At 37.3% G+C, this 23,751-nt stretch overlaps 2 protein-coding genes across 2 annotated transcripts in view; one reads left to right on the forward strand and one right to left on the reverse strand.

Moving 5' to 3' along the window:
- The window catches only part of LOC139145306 (succinate dehydrogenase assembly factor 2, mitochondrial-like), a 79,448-nt gene extending 64,262 nt beyond the window's left edge, over nt 1–15,186 (forward strand). The window contains exon 4 of the mRNA XM_070716360.1: nt 15,089–15,186. Within this exon, the coding sequence (XP_070572461.1) occupies nt 15,089–15,186 (98 nt within the window). The remainder of the gene's footprint in view (nt 1–15,088) is intronic.
- Nucleotides 15,187–18,520: 3,334 nt separating this feature from the next.
- On the reverse strand, nt 18,521–21,364 carry LOC139139882 (tripartite motif-containing protein 2-like). Its single transcript, XM_070708836.1, has one exon. It carries the CDS (start codon nt 21,328–21,330, stop codon nt 19,120–19,122), a length of 2,211 nt encoding a protein of 736 aa, XP_070564937.1. The 5' UTR covers nt 21,331–21,364; the 3' UTR covers nt 18,521–19,119.
- Nucleotides 21,365–23,751: the final 2,387 nt, after the last annotated feature.

Consider the following 23,751-nt stretch of genomic DNA (forward strand, 5'->3'; position numbering starts at 1 on the left):
TGTGTAATATACTGGCTCCACTGCAATGCTGAAGACAGGACCTATAATTTTAATTATACCACGAAGGGAGACATGAATTATCAGTGTCAGTAGGGAACTGTTTGATAGAAATATGCAAAGTTAAGTTATTTTCTGTCCTCAGGCTTAATGCACTTATGTTGTCAGGCGAAAGGGGAGGGCTTAGTGCATAATGTATAATATACAGGCACCACCACAATGCTAAAGATGGGACCTATAACTTTCATTTATGCCACGAAGGGCGACCTGATATTCACAGTTTCAATAGGGAACTGTTTGATAGAAATATGCAAAGTTTAATTATTGTCATCAGGCTTAAGGGACTTATCCTATGGGACAAAGGGGTGGTCTTCGTGTATAATGTCTAATATTTAGGCACCACCACCATGCTAATTGCGGGGCCCATAAACTATAAATTATGCCACGAAGGGGGACATGATATTGACAGTGTCAGTAAAGAAAATGTTGATTCCAACTTGCAAAAGAAAAATTTTGTCCTCATGCTTAATGGACTTATGGTGTAGGAGGAAAGAGGTGGGGCTACATACAATGCAATATGTAAAAGTTCTAGCACCATACAGATCTCAATCATTGATGCGATGAAGTAGAAATGATCTTTAATGTTTAAGTAGAGTAGAACACTTTAATAACAAGATTCGAAAACGAAATATTGTCCTCTGATGTGAGGGACAATGCATGATATACAATCGCCAGACTAAAGAGAGCAATTACTTTCTATCAATACCATGAAGAACATGATATTCAAAGTTATGTTAGAGATCGCGTTGATAACAATAGGCAGGAATGAAATATTGTGCTCACACTTCATATATTTATTTTATTAAACACATGGCGAGGGCTATGTGCACAATGCACCATATACAAGCAAGACTGTACGTGGCACATGACTTGCAGTTATAATCTGACGGATAAGATGGTATATACAGTGGTATTAGAGATCAATATGTGAAAATTACGGAATGCCGAAGTATGGTTTTTACGATTCTGGGATATATATTCTTGGCAAAAGGTTGTCACTGTCTCTATGTGTTCGTGCATAGGATCGTGTAAAGTGACCTAAATGAAGGGACTTATAAATTTTATGTATGCGCATACAAAGATTTACATTATTTGTTCTTAATATAAATAAAAGTCACAACATTGTTCACAATGTTGTGGTCTCTCGTTTTTATGAAAAATACAGATGTACCCATAGTGCATACATGTAATGCACAGTTATGCATTACTTTATACGGACATCAGTTTAATGTATGTTTTCATGCTCTCACATGGAGACTGGCTACAGTACTCTAACTAATGTAATAAAATTGATTACGCTGCTCTGTATGCTATTGCCCCCCCCCAAAAAAAAAACAATACTTTGCGGCTTCATATATACATTGGGATATTTACATTTGCTACATCAAAAATATTTACAAGTACATTACATACATTTGTAATACACTGGTGAATTGTTGAGATTCAGCGAAACACAACTAATATGACATCTTAGCTTCTTTGCATGAACAACATATAATCCCCTCCGCATATGATAACTTCCCTGGACATATTGTTGCATGTAAAACAGAAAAATTTCTATTCAGCATAAAGTCTTCTTTACAACAGGTGAATTATTTCCTTAGGGTCTATTTATAATTCTAGGCTCTTCTCCTACACGAAATAGCTCCGTCAGTATCGTGTACATATCGCATAATTTATTGGTTGTGGTATGGCTCTTTGGATATAGATTAAGGGACTTAAAAATATGATCATATTGACGTATTACTAGCGTCGACACCCATCTTCTAACTGTAATACTGTCAATAATGTCATACAGTCTTCCTGTGATGACACTACATGCATTCAAAATGGGGTATATTTGACAATCATAACCATTTTCCAGTATATTATACATTAGACACACAGCCTTCCCCCTTCGTACTATAACATAACTCCCTTAACCCTGACGACAATAATTTATTTTTTGCATATTATTATCAAAGTGTCCTCTACTAACACTTAGAATATCATGTCCCCCTTTGTGGCATCAGTGAAAGTTGTAAGCCCAATTATAAGTATGGTGGTGGTGCCTGTTATTATACATTATACACAAAGCCCTCCCCCTTCGCCCTATAACATCAGTCCCTTATACTCGGGGAGCTATGACCACCCCCTTTGCACCCCCCCAGAACTCAATCAAACCAACTTTTTTAGGTTCCTTAGACGACCCAAAAACACAATCGAGATGTTCCCAAAAATAAAAAGAGGCTGCAAGCCGGATATTCAAGATGGCGTCCAAAATGGCCGCCCGAAATAGGGGGTTTTCAGTAAATTGCATTAAAACTTCATATAAAGGACTTAATATTAAAAAAACTTAGTGAGACGAATGTGTCAGGGCACAATAAATGTTTATATGCCTAAATAATTGCATTTCCTAATTATATATTCAAAATGGCGTCCAAGATGGCCGCCAAAATGGCTTTTTTTAATTTAAATGTCTTATAAAAACTCAGCAAACACATAACAAACAATAATTTCAATTGGATTGGATTAGTTGGATCAAAAGACATTTATTGATAACAAACTTGCTCCATTTGCATAATCTCAATTAAAAATGGCATTCAAAATGGTGTCCAAAATGGCTGCCAAAGTGGTTAATTTTCCATTAAAGTCTCCCCTAATACGGAACATAACAGCAAACGAAAAACTTAATCATTTTAAAACATCAATAAAATGAGAACTTTGGTATGAAAAAACAAGAACACTTTACCAAATGTTTTCATTCTGAAGTTTTCATAATAAAGTAGTGTCAAAATGGCTCCAAAGGAGGGGGGGGGTTGGCCAAAATTTTTCAGACCAAAATGAATACACTTCTATTCTAACTACTATGTAAAGCTAAATTCGAAATATATCAAAGGTTAACAGTAAAAACAAAACAAAAAAGATGAATAAGAATTTATATTGTGGCAGTTTATCACTTTCTGCTTACAACTTTTTTGTCTTTTGTCCAAAAAAATGGAAAAGAACAGATTACCATTCTGTAAAGCAAGTATTTTTCGCCATTATTACAATGTTAACGTAATGTAATTGTATATGGTCACTTTTTATGGTTTGCGATTGCTTCCTGCTTGCACATACTTCTGTCTGGCAAATTACAATTAGGTTTTACCAGTCACTATCGGAGTCTTACAAATCTGAAATATCAGAATCCATATCCATAGTGTCATCTTCTTCTGACTCCGTAGCTTCTGGCAACACTTTCGCAACATCACGTTCTATGATTTCTTCTAGAAGAGTAGGAAGGATAGCTCCTTCAGTCCAGACTGGTTCGATGAGTTCTCCTGGCCTCCTTGTCCATCCATGGGCAATCGGAGGAGGGATGTCAGGTATGGGATGTGTGCCATTTTCCACTGTGCTACACGGTAGTTTGCACGTTTAATGTGTGGGATTAGTGACTGTTTGCAAGGTGGTATCTTGGACAGATCTACCTTAGATTTCCTCGTGATAAGCTCACCTTCACCAACCATCTTCTTCAGCATTACAACTCGAACAGCATTCACACTCTGCATTCTTGGGAAACCATACATGTAGCACACAAACTGTTCCAGACCATCAACAAGCTCATCATCTACTTCCAAATTATCACCCAGTCGAGCAAAAAAATTCATGATATCTTGTTTTTTGTCTAACTTCTTTATTGAAAGAATCTTCCCCTTACCCTTAAAACAGCAGTTGCAGTCCTCACCAGTAAAGCAGTAAGTAGTTCTGGGGGTGCAAAGGGGGTGGTCCTAGCTCCCCGAGTATTAAGGCTGACTACAATATTTCTTTTTTGCATCTTTTTATCAAAGTGTTCTCTACTGACACTGAGAATATCATGTCCCCTTCTTGGCATCAGGTAAAGTTTTAGGCCCAATTTTAGTATTGTATTCTTGCCTGTATATTATGCATTTTACACAAAGCCCTCCCCTACTACCTATGACATCAGTGCCTTAAGCCTGAGTACAATATGCATATAATTATCAAAGTGTTGTCTACTTACCCTGAGTATATCACGTCCCCTACATGCCTTCTGTTAAAGTTATTAGCCCTCTCTTTAGTATGGTTGAGGTGTCTGTATTTTAAATATTATATACATTGTGCACAGAGCCCCCCTCGTCTTATAACATCATTCCCTTCAGCCTCAGGACAATATTTCTTTTTTCCATATTATTATCAAAGTGTTCTCTACTGACAATGAGAATATCATGTCCCAATTTGTGGCATCAGTGAAAGTTGTAAGCCCAATTTGTAGTATGGTGGTGGTGCCTGTATATTATACATTATACACAAAGCCCTCCCCCTTCGCCCTATAACATCAGTCCCTTAAGCCTGACTACAATATTTCTTTTTTGCATCTTTTTATCAAAGTGTTCTCTGCTGACACTGAGAATATCATGTCCCCTTCGTGGCATCAGTTAAAGTTATAAGCCATGTCTTCAGTATGGTGGAGGTGCCTGTATATTATACATTGTACACAGAGCCCTCCCCCTTCGTCTTATAACATCTGTCCCTTAAGCCTGAGGACAATATTTCTTTTTTGCATCTTTTTATCAAAGTGTTCTCTACTGACTCTGAGAATATCATGTCCCCCTTTGTGGCATCAGTGAAAGTTGTAAGCCCAATTTTCAGTATGGTGGTGGTGCCTGTATATTATACATTATACACAAAGCCCTCCCCCTTCGCCCTATAACATCAGTCCCTTAAGGCTGACTACAATATTTTTTTTTTTGCATCTTTTTATCAAAGTGTTCTCTACTGACACTGAGAATATCATGTCCCCTTCTTGGCATCAGTTAAAGTTATAAGCCATGTCTTCAGTATGGTGGAGGTGCCTGTATTTTAAATATTATATAAATTGTGCGCAGAGCCCCCATCGTCCTATAACATCATTCCCTTCAGCCTCAGGACAATATTTCTTTTTTCCATATTATTATCAAAGTGTTCTCTACTGACAATGAGAATATCATGTCTCAATTTGTGGCATCAGTGAAAGTTGTAAGCCCAATTTGTAGTATGGTGGTGGTGCCTGTACATTATACATTATACACAAAGCCCTCCCCCTTCGCCCTATAACATAAGTCCCTTAAGGCTGACTACAATATTTCTTTTTTGCACATTTTTATCAAAGTGTTCCCTACTGACACAGAGAATATCATGTCCCCTTCTTGGCATCAGTTAAAGTTATAAGCCATGTCTTCAGTATGATGGTGGTGCCTGTATATTATACATTATACACAAAGCCCTCTCCTTCGCCCTATAACATCAGTCCCTTAAGCCTGACTACAATATTTCTTTTTTTTTTGCATCATTTTATCAAAGTGTTCTCTACTGACTCTGAGAATATCATGTCCCCCTTCGTCCCATCAGTTAAAGTTATAAGCCATGTCTTCAGTATGGTGGAGGTGCTTGTATATTATACATTGTACATAGAGCCCTCCCCCATCGTCTTATAACATCTGTCCCTTAAGGCCTGACTACAATATTTCTTTTTTGCATCTTTTTATCAAAGTGTTCTCTACTGACTCTGAGAATATCATGTCCCCCTTTGTGGCATCAGTGAAAGTTGTAAGCCCAATTTTAAGTATGGAGGTGGTGCCTGTATATTATACATTATACACAAAGCCCTCCCCCTTCACCCTATAACATAAGTCCCTTAAGGCTGACTACAATATTTCTTTTTTGCATCATTTATCAAAGTGTTCTCTACTGACTCTGAGAATATCATGTCCCCCTTTGTGGCATCAGTGAAAGTTGTCAGCCCAATTTGTAGTATGGTGGTGGTGCTTGTATATTATACATTATACACAAAGCCCTCCCCCTTCGCCCTATAACATCAGTCCCTTAAGGCTGACTACAATATTTCTTTTTTGCATCTTTTTATCAAGTGTTCTCTACTGACTCTGAGAATATCATGTCCCCCTTCGTCCCATCAGTTAAAGTTATAAGCCATGTCTTCAGTATGGTGGAGGTGCTTGTATATTATACATTGTACACAGAGCCCTCCCCCTTCGTCTTATAACATCAGTCCCTTTAGCCTGAGGACAATATTTTTTTGTATATTATTATCAAAGTGTTCTCTACTGACTCCGAGAATATCATGTCCCCCTTCGGGGCATCAGTGAAAGTTATAGGCCCCGTTTTAGTATTGTGTTCTTGCCTGTATATTATGCATTATACACAAAGCCCTCCCCTACTACCTATGACATCAGAGCTGAGTACAATAATTCATTTTGCATATAATTATCAAAGTGTTGTCTACTTACCCTGATTATATCACGTCCCCTACATGCCATCTGTTAAAGTTATAAGCCCTGTCTTTAGTATGGTGGAGGTGCCTGTATTTTAAATATTATATACATTGTGCGCAGAGCCCCCCTCGTCTTATAACATCATTCCCTTCAGCCTCAGGACAATATTTCTTTTTTCCATATTATTATCAAAGTGTTCTCTACTGACAATGAGAATATCATGTCCCAATTTGTGGCATCAGTGAAAGTTGTAAGCCCAATTTGTAGTATGGTGGTGGTGCCTGTATATTATACATTATACACAAAGCCCTCCCCCTTCGCCCTATAACATCAGTCCCTTAAGCCTGACTACAATATTTCTTTTTTGCATCTTTTTATCAAAGTGTTCTCTACTGACTCTGAGAATATCATGTCCCCTTCTTGGCATCAGTTAAAGTTATAAGCCATGTCTTCAGTATGGTGGAGGTGCCTGTATTTTAAATATTATATACATTGTGCGCAGAGCCCCTCTCGTCTTATAACATCATTCCCTTCAGCCTCAGGACAATATTTCTTTTTTCCATATTACTATCAAAGTGTTCTCTACTGACTATGAGAATATCATGTCTCAATTTGTGGCATCAGTGAAAGTTGTAAGCCCAATTTGTAGTATGGTGGTGGTGCCTGTACATTATACATTATACACAAAGCCCTCCCCCTTCGCCCTATAACATCAGTCCCTTAAGGCTGACTACAATATTTCTTTTTTCCACATTTTTATCAAAGTGTTCCCTACTGACACAGAGAATATCATGTCCCCCTTCTTGGCATCAGTTAAAGTTATAAGCCATGTCTTCAGTATGATGGTGGTGCCTGTATATTATACATTATACACAAAGCCCTCTCTTTCGCCCTATAACATCAGTCCCTTAAGCCTGACTACAATATTTCTTTTTTGCATCATTTATCAAAGTGTTCTCTACTGACTCTGAGAATATCACGTCCCCCTTTGTGGCATCAGTTAAAGTTATAAGCCATGTCTTCAGTATGGTGGAGGTGCTTGTATATTATACATTGTACACAGAGCCCTCCCCCTTCGTCTTATAACATCTGTCCCTTAAGGCTGACTACAATATTTCTTTTTTGCATCTTTTTATCAAAGTGTTCTGTACTGACTCTGAGAATATCATGTCCCCCTTTGTGGCATCAGTGAAAGTTGTAAGCCCAATTTGTAGTATGGTGGTGGTGCCTGTATATTATACATTATACACAAAGCCCTCCCCCTTCGCCCTATAACATCAGTCCCTTAAGGCTGACTACAATATTTCTTTTTTGCATCTTTTTATCAAAGTGTTCTCTACTGACTCTGAGAATATCATGTCCCCTTCGTGGCATCAGTTAAAGTTATAAGCCATGTCTTCAGTATGGTGGAGGTGCCTGTATATTATACATTGTACACAGAGCCCTCCCCCTTCGTCTTATAACATCAGTCCCTTAAGCCTGAGGACAATATTTTTTTTGTATATTATTATCAAAGTGTTCTCTACTGACACTAAGAATATCATGTCCCCCTTCGGGGCATCAGTGAAAGTTATAGGCCCCATTTTAGTATTGTGTTCTTGCCTGTATATTATGCATTATACACAAAGCCCTCCCCTACTACCTATGACATCAGAGCTGAGTACAATAATCCATTTTGCATATAATTATCAAAGTGTTGTCTACTTACCCTGATTATATCACGTCCCCTACATGCCATCTGTTAAAGTTATAAGCCCTGTCTTTAGTATGGTGGAGGTGCCTGTATTTTAAATATTATATACATTGTGCGCAGAGCCCCCCTCGTCTTATAACATCATTCCCTTCAGCCTCAGGACAATATTTCTTTTTTCCATATTACTATCAAAGTGTTCTGTACTGACTCTGAGAATATCATGTCTCAATTTGTGGCATCAGTGAACGTTGTAAGCCCAATTCTCTCTCAAAATAAGATTCAAATATAAATGTTTCATATACTGTTGTAAAGTTAGTCCCCGGGAGAGCCGCCTTCTATTTGAGATTGATAGCACCGAAAACTTACAATTTCGGGTCTCATGATCGTCGTAAATCTTTCCCAGTGAGCAGTATGGCGAGTTTCGCACACAGGGACGCTTTTAAAAGTCATACAAATTGAAACAGAGCGTGACGTACATTTATATCCGTAGCTGCAGTCGCATGTAACGCCATGTAATAACAATCCATAGACAGTTTTCCACTCCATTGTGTATGCATAAACCTTGCCGTTTTAAGATTTATACCACTCCAGGTCATGTGACCTATTGTTCTTGACATCCATTTATCCCTGAAATCACGACTGCCACCTATTGTTCTTATGCAAATTAGTAATCAATCATACTTTTATTCATATGTAAATAAGTAATCACCACACTTTAATGAAAGAAAATCATTATCATATCAATAAAAGTGTAGTGATTACTTATTTAAATATGAAAAAAAGTATGAACGATTACTAATTTGCATGAGAACAATAGGCCCAGTCGAGATGCCTAAAGCATTCACACACATTCGATAACACAATAAAGACAATTTTTCAACTGATATGTTATAACATCACATTTTATAATTCAATTTTAACTTTCTTTGAACCATGCTCAATATAAGCAACATGATTTGTTGATGGAGATCTGTCTATTTTTAGATTCGGCGTCTTCTTGGGTTGGACCAATCCTGTCTGTTTTGTTATGTTGTTTCGTAGCAACTTAAGAAACTGGTTTACTTACAGCTTCCTCTGATTTAACACTAGATGAAAATGGTAGATGTATTCGACACATGCTTTTGTAGTGAGATCGACAAACATTTGAGGCGCGTAAACCGTCATCTGATCTGTGACCTGTTTGTTCTTTGATAAGCTGCTCATCGAATCCCTGATGGTACAAAGATGTTGCCACATTCACCTGAAATTATCAAACACAAAACATATGTCACAAATAGCATGGAAATAAGTACAGCCTTTTTATTTAATACGTTTGTGGAATAGAGGAAAGAAATTCTGTGATATTGCCACACACACAACAAAATATTTTGATCAATGAATTTAATTTTATAACTTTACAGAATTCGTTTTATGATTGTATAAATATCTTAGTAAAAGAATAAATTACCTTGCCAGAATGCCCAGTGTGATGGCCTTCTATCCAAGCCATCTCGCACATTTGCTTCACGTAAAGACGCCTACTTTCTGGTAGGAGAACTTGATTACCCCTTGGCAAGGGTCGTCGATAGTACAGTCCTGTCGGCGGTATCATCGCCAAGTTCTTTTTATAAGTTGAACTACACATCGTGGATTGGATGAACTCTGTTACAGTAGTAGGGGCTGCTCTTATAGGGCAGTTTGCCCGTGTAAAATCCACTTTGGTTGTTTTTACATGGCCGTCCATGGACCTCTAGGAAGTCTCTAGGGTCATCAGATCAGACAAGTTGACAAGATCCATCTTGACCAGTCAAAAACACCAAAATGGCATTGAAAGCCTGATGCATCCACGAGGCAATCACATGCATCTACAGATTGAATGCCTTCTCCCTAGCCAATAGCCAACAAGATAGAGTAAGGCAAGCCATTTTATTTAACCAATCAGACTAAAACAGTTTCCTTCTACACAGGTGCATTATACCACTCTGTAGCCCTTATTCAAATGCAGATTTGCAGTTGACCAGAGCCCTTGTCCTACTTGTCTGGGATAGGTCATTCTCCCAAACTCGCATGCCAGGTGCATAATGACCTCTGTGAACCTTTCGACGTACAATGGGTCGCTCCATTCCATTGTGGGTGTTCAAATGAAAAGTCGACAATTTATTGGTAGTAATTTTCAAATTTTAGAGAAGATTGGCCTGTTTTTCGTGGTATAAGTCGTTAATCGCACCTCGTAGGTGAGCTGTTACAGTTGTAATCACCACACTTATGGTCAGGAACTTGTAAACATCACTCGGCCTTCGGCCTCGTGATGTTTACAAGTTCCTGACCATAAGTGTGGTGATTACAACTGTAACAGCACACCTACTCGTGCGATTAACTATACATACATATTGTTGGTTATTTCCTGTTAATGTCCCTCTGTGATATAGAAGGGATTCATTTTTCTGAGCAATTGTAACTTTCTGTTGAAACATATTTCATAGTATGTCTGCCATATTTACTATTAACAAGGACCTATGTGCGGGTTGAGCTTACGTCCCATTTCTACGAAATGGTCTGATCAATACGGTGACCACCCTATGTTCCGACACCCATATATTGCGACAAACCTATGTTCTGACACCCGTGTGGAAGGCTTCTGCAGGAACTAGTTTTCAAAACCTCCAACGGCAGGAGGGGGGACACCCCTCTCCTGACCTCCCCCAGATTTTTTTTACGCATTTGTATTCTTATTTATTTTTTTTTATTTTGCAAACTATAGTTTGCAGATTTTTTCTTAACTTTCTGCTCTGAAATTTGTTTTTTCTGTTTTTGACCACCCCAAGATCTAATGGTCCGCCCCTTATGGGGTCGGGAGGAAAGAAAAGAGGTAATTTTTCATTGTTTCAAATTTCTTGAAAGTCAATAATTTATGCCGCGATAAGGATTTACGTAGTTGCAAATGTGGGATTTACGAAGTCAAATGAAATAAAACCGTATAATGCCATGAGGCTAGTATATGGTGGAGAACGTATGTAGTCATTTCTGGCAATCGAGCAGCGAGAGAAACGATCAATCACCAAGAGTAAAGCTAATTTTGTGCTAAACGATATTTTATCTTGAATAGTGAGTCGAATGAGTCATAAAATACGAGGTTGAAAAAATGTTGGACTTTTTCCCGTTTCTAATTTGTTTCATGCCGTACTCATGGTGACCACAACTGTACAGTCGCCATTTTCAAGCGTGGCCTGCAGCGTCTCGACTCTAAGTTTGGTTCATCAAATTTTACTCCGATGTTGTTGTGTACTATACTGATCACATGAGATAATATTTACTGTTCGACTCATATTATTTTTATTAAATATGATAAAGGAAAAGCGGCTCCACAAATCGCTTATACTATTTATATCGTTCTTTGTGTTTATGTTTGTTTTGTGTGTTTGGCTATTGGTGTAGATATAAGCCATGGCGAGACGTAGCCGTAACCTGGCTGTCAAATGACAGCGTGATCCTTTGACGCTACGTTTCGAAACCAGTGTGCGGTCTCTTCCTCAGTCGCTTTTTGGTACTTGCTCTCCTTGGATTCTTGTTTCCATGTTTGTGTTGTAATGGTTTTACACAAAAACAGTTATCAAACTTCATAAAATACTGAATAAATGTAGCTCCTAAAATGCACAGAAAAGAATCTGGAAAGCCACAAAATAGCTGTAAAAAAGCCATAAAATCTCAAAATTTTCTAGGGGGAGACCCCCTAAAACCCCCCTTCGAAAGGGGGCACATCCGCCCTCTCGAGCTCTCCCCCCTGCCGATGACCTTCGGTCACTGCCTTAACTAGCCTCCTGATAAATGTTTTCAGCCTGTTGACTCGTTAAAAAAACTTAATGAAAGTCCTGCACTGTAATATAGTAGAATCCACATCACCTCAACATATAGTATTTGTATCATAGGGACACATTTCTCATCTAGAAGAGAATTATGAAAAACTGATAAAGCAATAAGGCATACTCTTAAACTTTCATTGTATTTTATGACCAGTTGCATTTGTAAGCTACTTACTGAAAAGCCGGTACTTCAAGGAAATATTCGTTCAATTAAGATTTGTACTCTACGTATACTACTTTATATTTTATATGTTGATTCGTTGATAGTTACTGACAAGACTCATGTTTTCTTTCTTTCTTTTGTTTTCCCTTTCGATTACGTTATGTTATTTTTCGCAGAGCCCGATCGCGAAAACAATCGTTTTTTATCAAATCCACACGGCCGAACATTAAGTCACTATTTCTTCAAGTCGCAAGTTTTACATATTTTTTGCTGTGTTAATCGGGCAAATAAAACCACTCAGTGGATGTTCCGTTTTGAGTATCGCCATACACACAGCTGCATGTACAAGTATATGTTCATGATGTTGTGTCGTGTCTTGTACAGTGTCAGATTGGGCAATTATTAAAACAAATAAACATGTACGGCAGGGAGTATTTTTGAAATAAATCGTCGCGGAGTATGCGACGACTTGAAACACGCTCAATGTTTTTGCCATATAGGAAGAAATTCAATATCACCTGTAACTTTAACTTCAAAGATGCATCTGTTATGAAAACTTTTTGGAAATGTACGAATATTAACTTGCATTTGGGAAGTTTTACATTAAAACATTATCACGGGAATTACCTAAAATTTCCACCCTGTTTATTGTATGTTCCTATTTGTTAAAGCTGTTTAATTTTACGTCTAAAGTTATTGAACTTCAAATATCTGAATATCTCGGTTAATCGCATAGACGGGTTGTACTCAAATAAAAATGGGAGATAAACGGCCAAAATCAAGTTCACATCAAAAACCCGCAATAATTTCTCCCTTGGGAGAAGCCAGTCACGAGAAATGCCTTTGATGTCTTTAAAAATGTTCAGTAATACCAAAAAAACTTTAAACGTTAGTTCTAACAATCGATCATGTGAGAAATCAATTTCAGCCTAATTCTGCGTTCGGATGCAGTGGACGCGCGTTGTCTGTCTTGATATAGGTGACCAATTCCGCTCTGTTCAGGCTACATCTTGAAATTGATTTCTGTGATTAAGTATAATCATCTCTTTTGGATATAATATCATTTCTACATGATATGGATGCATCATGTTTATATTTCAATAACCAAGGTTCGTTTTTTTCTTCAGAAAAGGCCTTGTTCCAAATCACATTACAGTTTTCTGAACTCTATGTTTTGGACACAATTTTGAAAAGACGATTCTAATTGAGTAAGCTTATTTTTCTGTACATTTATGTTCTCAAATAGGAAATTGAGAAAATACTTAAAAAGGATAGAAATGTACACCTGCCCTCTAAACATGACCTTTCCGATAGGATTTTGTATAAAGGCTGTAGTTTAAACAATATTGAACTTGCCATCAGTCAATGTTATATATATATATATATATATATATATATATATATATATATATATATATATATATATATATATATATATGAACACGGTTGGAACTAATTTAGGATAATTGGATCGTCATATTTTTTAAGTTTCTCAAACCTGGTAGGTGCCCTATAGCTGAATGTTGCAATATAACAAAGTATTAATGAAAACAAGTGTGTAACATAAAAAGAAATTCACCATTCAATTATCCCAAATTAGTTCCCATCGTGTTTATGATGTTAATATGGCCAGTACAATTAATTGCAGGCAAAGGTACAAATATTCTAAGTGTTGGTAGCTTCTACTGGTTTGTTGTTTATTTGATACAAAATCCTCTTCCCGATAGTCCTTCTTTTCCTGTTCTTACACCAGAGTTGTAAAAAAAATCAAATTTAAGGCCAGAGAAAAAAAAAATCTTGTTCATCGGATTTTTTGGACCAAGTCCCAGGAGCGGCGAGCGAAAATTTTATTTTTTATTTTTTTTTAGGCCGAAGGTAAACGCGGTTCTCTGGCATTTTTGCACAGATGCAGACAAGGCAAGATAATTGTTTCCCTTTTTACCAGAAATATCTCAGACAAGAAACACTGATACTGGTAACTGAATTCAATACTATATTTCCCAACAATAACATAGGCCATTACATTCACAGTTAGTGTTTGCACAACATATTCTGAGTATTTCAACATTCTCTCAGAATAAAACTGAAATGTACAGCAAATCACTGAAATTCAACAATTCAGTATTGTCCTTTAATATTGTCCTGGTGGGAGCTAGCATCTGAGTTTTTTCATTTTACTTTGGCCCCATGTTTTGGCCTCTTTACCACTGTCTATATATACACATTTTACACAATGGTCTAACAACACTGTACTGTGATCGGAGTGAAGTTATATAGTCATCATTCAGATCGTACTTTAACATCGACGCAACCATGTGTTTTGTCGTTGCCGTAAATTTTTTATACTTTCGATGCAATTTTCATTCAATCGGATGCACCGTTCATCTGCTGTCACGATCTTGTTGAACAAATCGCCGAACGTAATATCAGGACAAACACTGAATAGCGTCTCTGGAACTAACTGTTGGCCATCACGTCGAATGTTGGCAATCAAATTAATACTCATGATGTGACATATACTAACCTTTACAAAACGAGCAAATTTCTGGCCAAATCGACCCACTTTGCGTCGTGATTCGCCAAATTCAGACGTCACAACAACGTGTTGGTATTTCTAAGTCCGAACACGTATGAAGTCTCATTCAAAATCCCGTGCCCGCGAAAACCCGACACAGCCACCAGCGGCAGTACTAAAAATATTTGTAATGCGGAAGTAAGAATTTTCCGCGATCAAAAAAAAAAATTCCAAATATGCCAAAGTAGAAGCAGCGATTCCGATGAACAATTTATTTTTTCTTCCTGGCCTAAACTCCATCTTGTCTTGATGCCAAGATGCAATCAAGATGCAATTGTAATTTCTTCAAGAGTTATCTGGTAATGAGGGGGAATTTACTAAAATGCTCACATATATTGTTAATGTTAATCTCTGTACTTAATGAGGATGTAAATTTAACTGCACATACTGATTCCATCCCCAAATGAAATTGACATGACTGTGTAGATGTGACAATGCCTATCATTTGTGCAGTCTGACCCTGATATATTTTGGTCAGATAATCTAGTCATCTTGTTTATTTTACTCTCACAGGAAACAAACCCACACCAGAAGAGTACAACACTGAGGTGATGGACTTGCTGAAAAAATTTGCTAAAAATGAAAAGATGGATAAGGCAGCCAGATCTTGAAAAGTGCTTGTAAAAAACTTGAAATGCTGTAATTAGAAGGTTATGCAATACTTGATAGTTGTGCAGAGTTCTTAGTGAAATATAATCATGTTGGTACACCACCAGTTTAGCCATTTGACATTATGTCTGAGTTTAGGAAAGATCATGTCCTCAACCCATGTGAGTAATGTTTACTTGTATTTGTAAAACCGATGTCAGAATTTAAAAAAAAATTATTACACTTGTAAGGGTATTCAGATAATTTTCCTTTATTCAAACAAAATTGCAAACTTTGTACAGGAATTTTTTCTTAAAAATATTATGTTGTTTCTGGGAAACAATTATTGCATTCAGGTATTGGCATAAGGCATAGAGCTTTTTAACCTCAAAATGTTCAGTAGGATTTATTACACATAATATCCACCATATTTTCCTATATTTGTGACACATTTTTGGTTCAAATGACACTATTTTACAGTGTTTGTACTATAGTTTGCAAACAAAAGCGACTTTAACCCTTTCACCCCAGTTCCCTGTATACAGGTCCAACTTTACCATAGAAAACAATGGATTTGGGACAAATCATGGTGGTGAAAGGGTTAAACAATTAAAGAAAATTAAACATACACAATTACTAAATTGTAGCTAGTGTTCTTTCAAGAAATCTTGATATGCACATTAAGCAATAATTACACTTGAACTTGATGTGTTAAAATGACAATTCAATTAATGTTAGATATTGACAATTGGACATAAAGGTTAATGCTCATGGTCCCTCTTGCACACAAAAACCTGAAGACCTGTGCGTTCTTGCATCACTGTGTCTTGAGAAAAACAATTTGCTACAGTTCAAATGATGTGTGATGCTATGCATTTCTTTATCATACAAGCTGGAAGTACAGTTGAAATTAAGCAATAACCCCCGCCGCAGGAGGGTATACACGAGATTTTGGTACAATGCGCGACATATAGCACGAGCCGATAGGCGAGTGCTATATGGAGCGAATTGTACCAAATCGAGTGTATACCCGACTGCGAAGGGGTTATTGCTATTATATTATATCAACTTGTGTGTATTTGTTGTCTTACTTGGGTATTTTCATAACTCTAAGCCCCAAATGCAGAAAACGGACGTCTGAGAGATCGAACGTCGGAAATTCTGCGCCCGAGACCGAGCATTTTAATAAGGATTCCGTTCAGCACAAGGTATCCTACGATAAATACGCATAACGTTCATATCGACATTCATTTTATTCGCATGCAACACGAACGGCACTTGTCAAAAATACCTGCAGCACTCACAGAGAAAATGGGTCAAGAGTTCAAATCAAAAGAAAAAAGTAACAATTTTTTTCGTAAATTTACATAAGAACAATAAGCTTAGTCCTGGCTTTTTTGGCATACTAAAATAGATTTGACTCATTCTGTACCGCATACCGTCGCGACATTCAGTGGTGGCACAGTGAAGTTACAGGATCTATTTTTGATGGATAATTTGGACGTTAATTGTACCAGAAACAAGCAGTTTTAAAATAATCCAGACTTGCTATGACTGCAACTGTGATGAACAGTTGTGCAGATACTGAGTGTGTTGCCCGATGCGGGAGCTGGACGCTGACACTGCTCGTTGCATTTGGATTTGATGTCAAATATCGTCGCAGTCGCCAGGAGTCATCCCATTGTTATTTTGAACTTCTTGGTCTACGTCGTTAGGACATCCCGATCTGTTATAGCCCAAACTTTGGTAAATAATATCTGACATACCGTTACTGTGAGGAAGTGTCAATTTATTTGTGTATGAACGAATACTATCTTCATTTTAAAGAGCGGTACTAGGATATATCGCGTCTCGACTCCCGCAAAGTGCACGGTGCGCTGTCGCCCTAATATTTGTGTGCATCATACCCCAAACGTGCTGCTTCAGAGATGTCTTTCATCATCGATCCCAACTTATTTACACCAAAAGGTGAGTTAAAGACCCACACTTTATCTGTGTATCAAAATTCGGTCTTCGGTCTTTGAAACAAAGTGGTTCGGTCTTTCTCGAGGGTCTATGGTTTAGATAGGTACGTTCAAATGCACCGACCGAGCAGTTGTCGAAAATGCTGGTTTAGGGGCCCGTTTTAGCACTGCTAGCAGTGCTAAAACAGTATTTTAGCATCGGTGGAATGAGCTCTCGTCCAATCAGAATGGCGCATGGTAGCATGATATAATATAATATTATTTTTTAGGGTCATCTATGTCATTTAGTCATGAAAATTTTGGCTATCTTTGCATAATTGAAGGCATTGGCTCTAATCAGAAAATATACATCAGTCGCGCTCATTACAGATCAGTCGTCAAAGTGTACCACCGCCCTTTATCTACCTTACACGTTATCATTCACTGTACTAGGATCATTATCACATAATGAGTTTACTATCACCCGCTGTGTTAACATCACTGATATTCCACTCTGGTATCAATGCAGAGAGTGATTACGACTGCACCCCATACTACAGTATTGTATAACATGCTAAATTTACTACAATAGTATTTGCACCAATTGTAAAAAGTCTATTTCATTGGATTACATACTTAGTCTAAACCAGTCACAGTTAGAATATCTCAAGATGATGGGATGATTCATGGAGGTTAAGTTTAAATTGCAATTTGTAAACTTTGGGATAAATTGATTCATTTTCATTTGTTCAGTTAGCAGGGAGATTACTTTTTTCATGTTAAGTAAAAGTATGTTTTGTTGTAAGCCACTATGCTGAAACAAACTCTCGTGGACTGGACAAATGAAAAGACATAAATTTCAAGGGAGAAGTTTTAGTTCTTTATGAAGTTGCGAACAGTCTCAAAATAAATGGGTCCTTCAAACACTTGGAGACATTATAGAGCTAATACACTCACATCAGAGTGGCCCATTGTGTTCTGGGTAAAGAAATTTCCATCAAATAGTTGCTTGCATTTCCTGCCACGTAGTAAATGAAGACAAAAATGTGAAATTTATGATGGAAACATACTGTACACTTGTGAAAGTACAAAATTCAGATTTACATTGAAGAATTATTACGGTTAATTGTTTTGCTAGACTATCAACACATTTGGCATTGAGAAAGGCACTGTACGAATTAATATGAAATGGGACACTCACAAATCCTCTACAGTTTTCATTCGCTGTGTAGAAATATAAATCTTATGTTAGTCACATAAATATTCATTCGCACATTGACGGTAGAAACACGTGTACTGTCTATGATTTGCATGTAAAATTAAAATATGAAAGGTGGTCACTGACAATGATGAAGCTCAGACTTAAAGTAAACAAAATGGTAGAAATCTAGTATGTTGAAATTTAGCATCATTGTGTCAAAACTGAGCATTTATTGACGTTGCTATAGTTCGATTATAGCAATTGATATAGAAGTCAAAGATCTGAGACCAGTACTGGAAAAAGCTCTTTCTTGTTATTGAGGGCGTTGTTTTATTGAAACCTGTATCATAACATCAGATATAATTAACATTATTTTACAAAAATGTTATGACCAAAACATAACAATGACTTTCTATATTTTTCCTCAAATTCTTTTAGTGTTGTCGTCTGTCTTAAATTCAATCAGCAATAAGAAATTCACTGTCACTTTTAAAGTTATCATGAAATTTCAACAAATATTTCTTGTCGAAGCAAAACAATCACTTTAAACATTAGAAAATATCAAAATGGTCTATGCAAGATTTTGTGTCCTTCACAAGATGAAAATCTCTTTCTAGTCATTGTACATACCATCGACTGAAGTGAGCCAATAATTTCACATGACTGCATTATCTTTTCATCATCCAAACATATAAATGTATGTTTCGTGCATAAAAGTTGCAATTATAGATCAGAAACAGAGGAATAAACATCTAGCTGTCAAGGAAGGCAATCAAGGAGATGCTCAACAACTTTCTTTCCTGCCTGGTAAATTATTGTGCAAATACTTTAACACAGCTATTGCCCTTATCAACCACTATGACTTTACCAAATGGTTCGTCATCAGTAACACAGACACCAAGGGGATTTCTCAATCCATCATCAACACTATCAATGCGACAAACAAATTTGCCACCTGATTCAAACTTTACAATTCTGTTATTACGATATTCAGCAACATACACAAAGCCATGTTTATCCACAGCGACTCCTATTGGAGAATTCAGCTGACCATCACCACTCCCTTTGGTGCCAAAGGTATACAGGAAGTTGCCATCACCATCAAATGCTTGGATTCGGTGATTGTCACGATCTGATACATAGACCTTGCCAGTATGATCAATAGCTACACATTCAGGACAGTTGAACTGACCATCACCACTGCCATAACTACCAAATGATTTGATGTAGCTACCATCCTGGTTGTAAACATGGATGCAATGACCTTCATAATCAACAACATAAACCTTCCCAGTCAGAGGATGAATGGCCACACCGACTGGATGTTTCAATTTACCTTTACCAAAACATCTATCTTGTCTGCCATTCTCATCACAGACAATCACCTGTTTATTTCCATTATCTGTGATGAATACTTCACCATTGACTGATATTGCTGCACTATAGGGTCTCACAGCATTAGGCTGATCAGTGAATTGAAATGTATCTTTGTGTTTCCCACACAAAGTGAAAGACTGCAATCTATGATTATTTTGATCACAAACTAAAGCATGCCCTGTTCCTGTAACAGTTACTCCCCATGGGAAATTAAACTGACCAATACCTCCACCAGACTCTCCAAATTTACACATCAACCCTTTCTTAGGGATCACCTTAACTCTTACCGGTGATCCCGTTATTGGTTTATTGAAAATTGACACTGATATTTCATGTTCACCCTCCATCTGTGCTTTGGATTTCAAAGTCAGTGTACCATCTTTGTTGTCTGTGACCTCTACGTTCACCATCTTGTCATCTGGTGTCTTCATTGTCGCGAGGATATTCCTAACATCTACAGCGCCTCCGTGCGCACCTTCAGTTGCGATGGTGACAGTGATGTCATCGCCAACTCTGACGTACTTCGGAGTTGCCGACACTCTATACGTTGGAACATCTACTTTTTGCAGTGTTCCAAGATTTCTCTCTTTACAGAAGTCAGTGCATGGTAGAAACTCCAAGCTGTCAGTTACAGCTGGATTGATTTTAGTTTCGATTTTCAGAAGTTCCTCCATTTGTGCAGACACTCTCTTCCTTGCAGCCATTACCTGGGCGGCGTTCCCATAATGCACTAGCTTTTCTGCGTATTCTCTCGCACTGCTGAGATCGTTCTCAGTGATTTCAAGTTCTTTCATTTGTGAGTTTAATTCCGTCTTCCTTGTACTGTGTTCATCTTTCAGCTCTGTCAAAATTGTGTCGCCACCTTCCTGCACCATGCGAAGTAAATCTTCACGTACCTTGTCAATGTGTGTTGTGATTTTCTTTTCGACTGTCTTTGATCTTTTGTCAAGCGATTCTTGCATGGATGCGATTCCATTCTTGCTATCTCTGATTTCAACTTCTTTCACTTTCACTTTGTCAATCATCTCATTCAACACTTTGGAGTAATCTTTAGCTGCGTCTTTCACACAGCGATAGTCGTGACTTCGGTGGTCGAGTGCTGTACACTTTAGACAGACTGGTGCATCACAGGTAAAGCAGTAAAACTCAATAAAGAAGTCTTCGTGACTGGTACAGTACGTCGACCCTTGCACTGAAATTGGGTCAGTGGACTTTGCGCTTTTGTATTCTTCTAGCGTCAACAGCTGATGTGACTTGAAACTGCGCATTCGACTGTGTGACTTTGCACAGATTCTACAGAAATTGACATCACACTGGACACAGTGTTTGACACTTTCTGCTTCGTCACAACCTTCGCATGTTGTCTGATCTGAGGAGCCTTCTCGTTTTCGAAACTCTTCGACCAGTTTGTTGACAAAAAAGTTTGTCGGAATACCGGTAACGCCATTGTCAGGTATATGATGCGTACGGCGACATATTGGACACTCAAGTTTCCCCGTTTTCTTCACAAGTTGACTCAAGCATTCTTCACAGAAGCTGTGTAAGCACGGTAGATTTTTGGCGTTCTTATATCGCTCTGAACAGATACCACAGACCAGAAAATTGTCATCGATTTTCTCCAGGAACGTTTTTTCTTCTGAAGCCATGTTTATTGACTTCCATGTCCTCAGTAGACCTCTTAACTTTGTATTTATATGCGATATGGCAGCATATAACCATACGATATGTGATGGGGTCGCACGTTCGTCGTGGCAAAATCTCGGATCGAGCTCAGCACTCAGCGTAGAAATCGATACTCGTAGTAAAATGGCATTATCGTCCCCATTTTGTTTTGTTTTGGGTTATTCTATCGAGACGTCGATAGTTGGAGCTCGGAAATATGATGTTTTGGGTATGTAATTAGCTTGTGTGTAAAGCCTCGTGTATCAGGGTGTGCGTCAATTCTGTTACTAGTGTTAGAGTTACCTCACCATGGATGGGCTACGTGAACTGAGGATGACCCCTGTCTGAAGCTGTGTCGCCCTCACAGACTAAGGTTTTGCATGTCAGGTATAGGAATACGATGTTTTCAAAAAAACATACACATTTTTAGGAATATATTGTTAATACAAGGTTTCGCTATTGGGGCTGCATTTTAACCAACACACTTTTGAGGCCGATAGTTTACAACAGTGTTGAATCTAGGATCTTAGGATTGGGGGACATTTGGGCCCACTGCCTTAAATTTTGGGGACATTTTCAAAATTTGGGGGACAATTTTTTGGCAGCAATTTTGCATATTAATCTGCATATTAATATTGTCTATGAAGTCTTTGTACATCTATTCAAGAATATAATTGTTTTGAATAAATGGATAATGGTTGCACAACTGTTGGTATATTTGTCGATCTTAAAAAGGCATTTGACACTATCAACCATGATATACTTTTACAAAAACTCGAATTTTATGGAATAAGAGGTCACCCACTACTTTGGTTAGAAATTACTTTGAAAATCGCAAACATTCAGTTGTAATAGATGGAAAAGCGTCAGAACCACGTCAAATTACATGTGGAGTTCCACAGGGTTCCATTCTAGGGCCAACTCTTTTTTTGATATATATCAATATGACATCAATAACTCTACTAGCTACTTTAATTTCAGACTTTTTGCTGATGACACAAATGTTTTTAAATCTTTAGACTCTCAAAAACTACATCTCAACCATATAAATAGTGAATTTCATAAAGTCAATGACTGGTGCATGGCGAACAAATTAACTGTTAATGCAGAAAAAACTAATTACATGGTAGTTAAAACACGTCAAAAACGTGTAACTTTACACGGTAATTTATACCTTGGAAATCAACAGATTAAGGAAGTTTCATCAGCTAGTTATCTTGGTGTAACAATTGACAGTTCCCTTTCCTGGAAACCACACATTAAGAATGTGATAAATAAAATAACCCCCAAAGTTGGAATCATCTCACGTCTTCGACATTTCGTTCCAAAGTTTATCCTACTTCAACTCTACAATGCCTTCATTCTACCACACTTAACGTACTGCTTAGAAATATGGGGAAATACTTACACTACTTTCCTTGAACCTATTTACCGCCTACAAAAAAAATTGTCCGTTTGATTAGTTTTTCTGATTTTCATGCCCACTCAAATCCCCTCTTTCGTCAACTAAACATCCTTCATATTTTTAGATAAGTAATTACTGTTCTTGCCTTTTTGTTTTTGATTTCAAAAATAACGGTTTTCCAATCACTATTAACAATTGTTTTGAACTTCCTCGCCATGGGTACTCTACACGATCAGTAGAGCATAGCAATTATTGTATTCCTACAACAAGGCTTACAGTCACACAACACAACATTAAGTATGCAGCAATTAAACATTGGAATTCTCTACCTTCTTCATTTAAGCAAATAACGTGTAGACAAAGGTTCAAAGTAGAATTAAGAAACTACTTAATGAACATATAACAATATGTATCTTTTTTCTTGAGTTGTTTATGTATCTAATGTATTTTATTTCCTCTATCTCCGATATGTATTTTTGTCTTACTTGAGCCCTTTATGGCATCATCGTTTGCAGTTTTTAGCTGAGTAGTGGGCCATGGACTCGACTAGTCCTTATGGACTATTTCTGTGGTCCAAACCAGATAAAGTCATACTTTCAAAGTGACTGTAATATTTTTCTTGTAATTGTCCGTTTATCTGGTTGAATAAACAATTCATTCATACTTGTACACAAGGTCAGACCAGAAAGCAACGCATAGAAGGCCAGGAATTTTTGAATTCTGGCATATGAGAATAATCAAATATTAAAAGAAAAAGAGATGGCGTTACCATGCTTGATTTTCTAAATTTTTACATTCTCATTGTAAAATATAACGAAAGTAAAATTTGAACAGTAAACTGACTCTAATTTAAATGCAAATATGTTCGACTAAATTGATTTATTTTTACCAAATTTGCAATTATCAAACCCAAAATTTCAGAGATTAAAACGTTTATTTTATGGAATATTTTGTCAATTCTGAGCAGCATCTAAGTCGTATATTTCGAAAAAATATTTTG

The sequence above is a fragment of the Ptychodera flava genome, chromosome 1, assembly GCF_041260155.1.
Source record: "Ptychodera flava strain L36383 chromosome 1, AS_Pfla_20210202, whole genome shotgun sequence".
Taxonomy (NCBI): domain Eukaryota; kingdom Metazoa; phylum Hemichordata; class Enteropneusta; family Ptychoderidae; genus Ptychodera; species Ptychodera flava.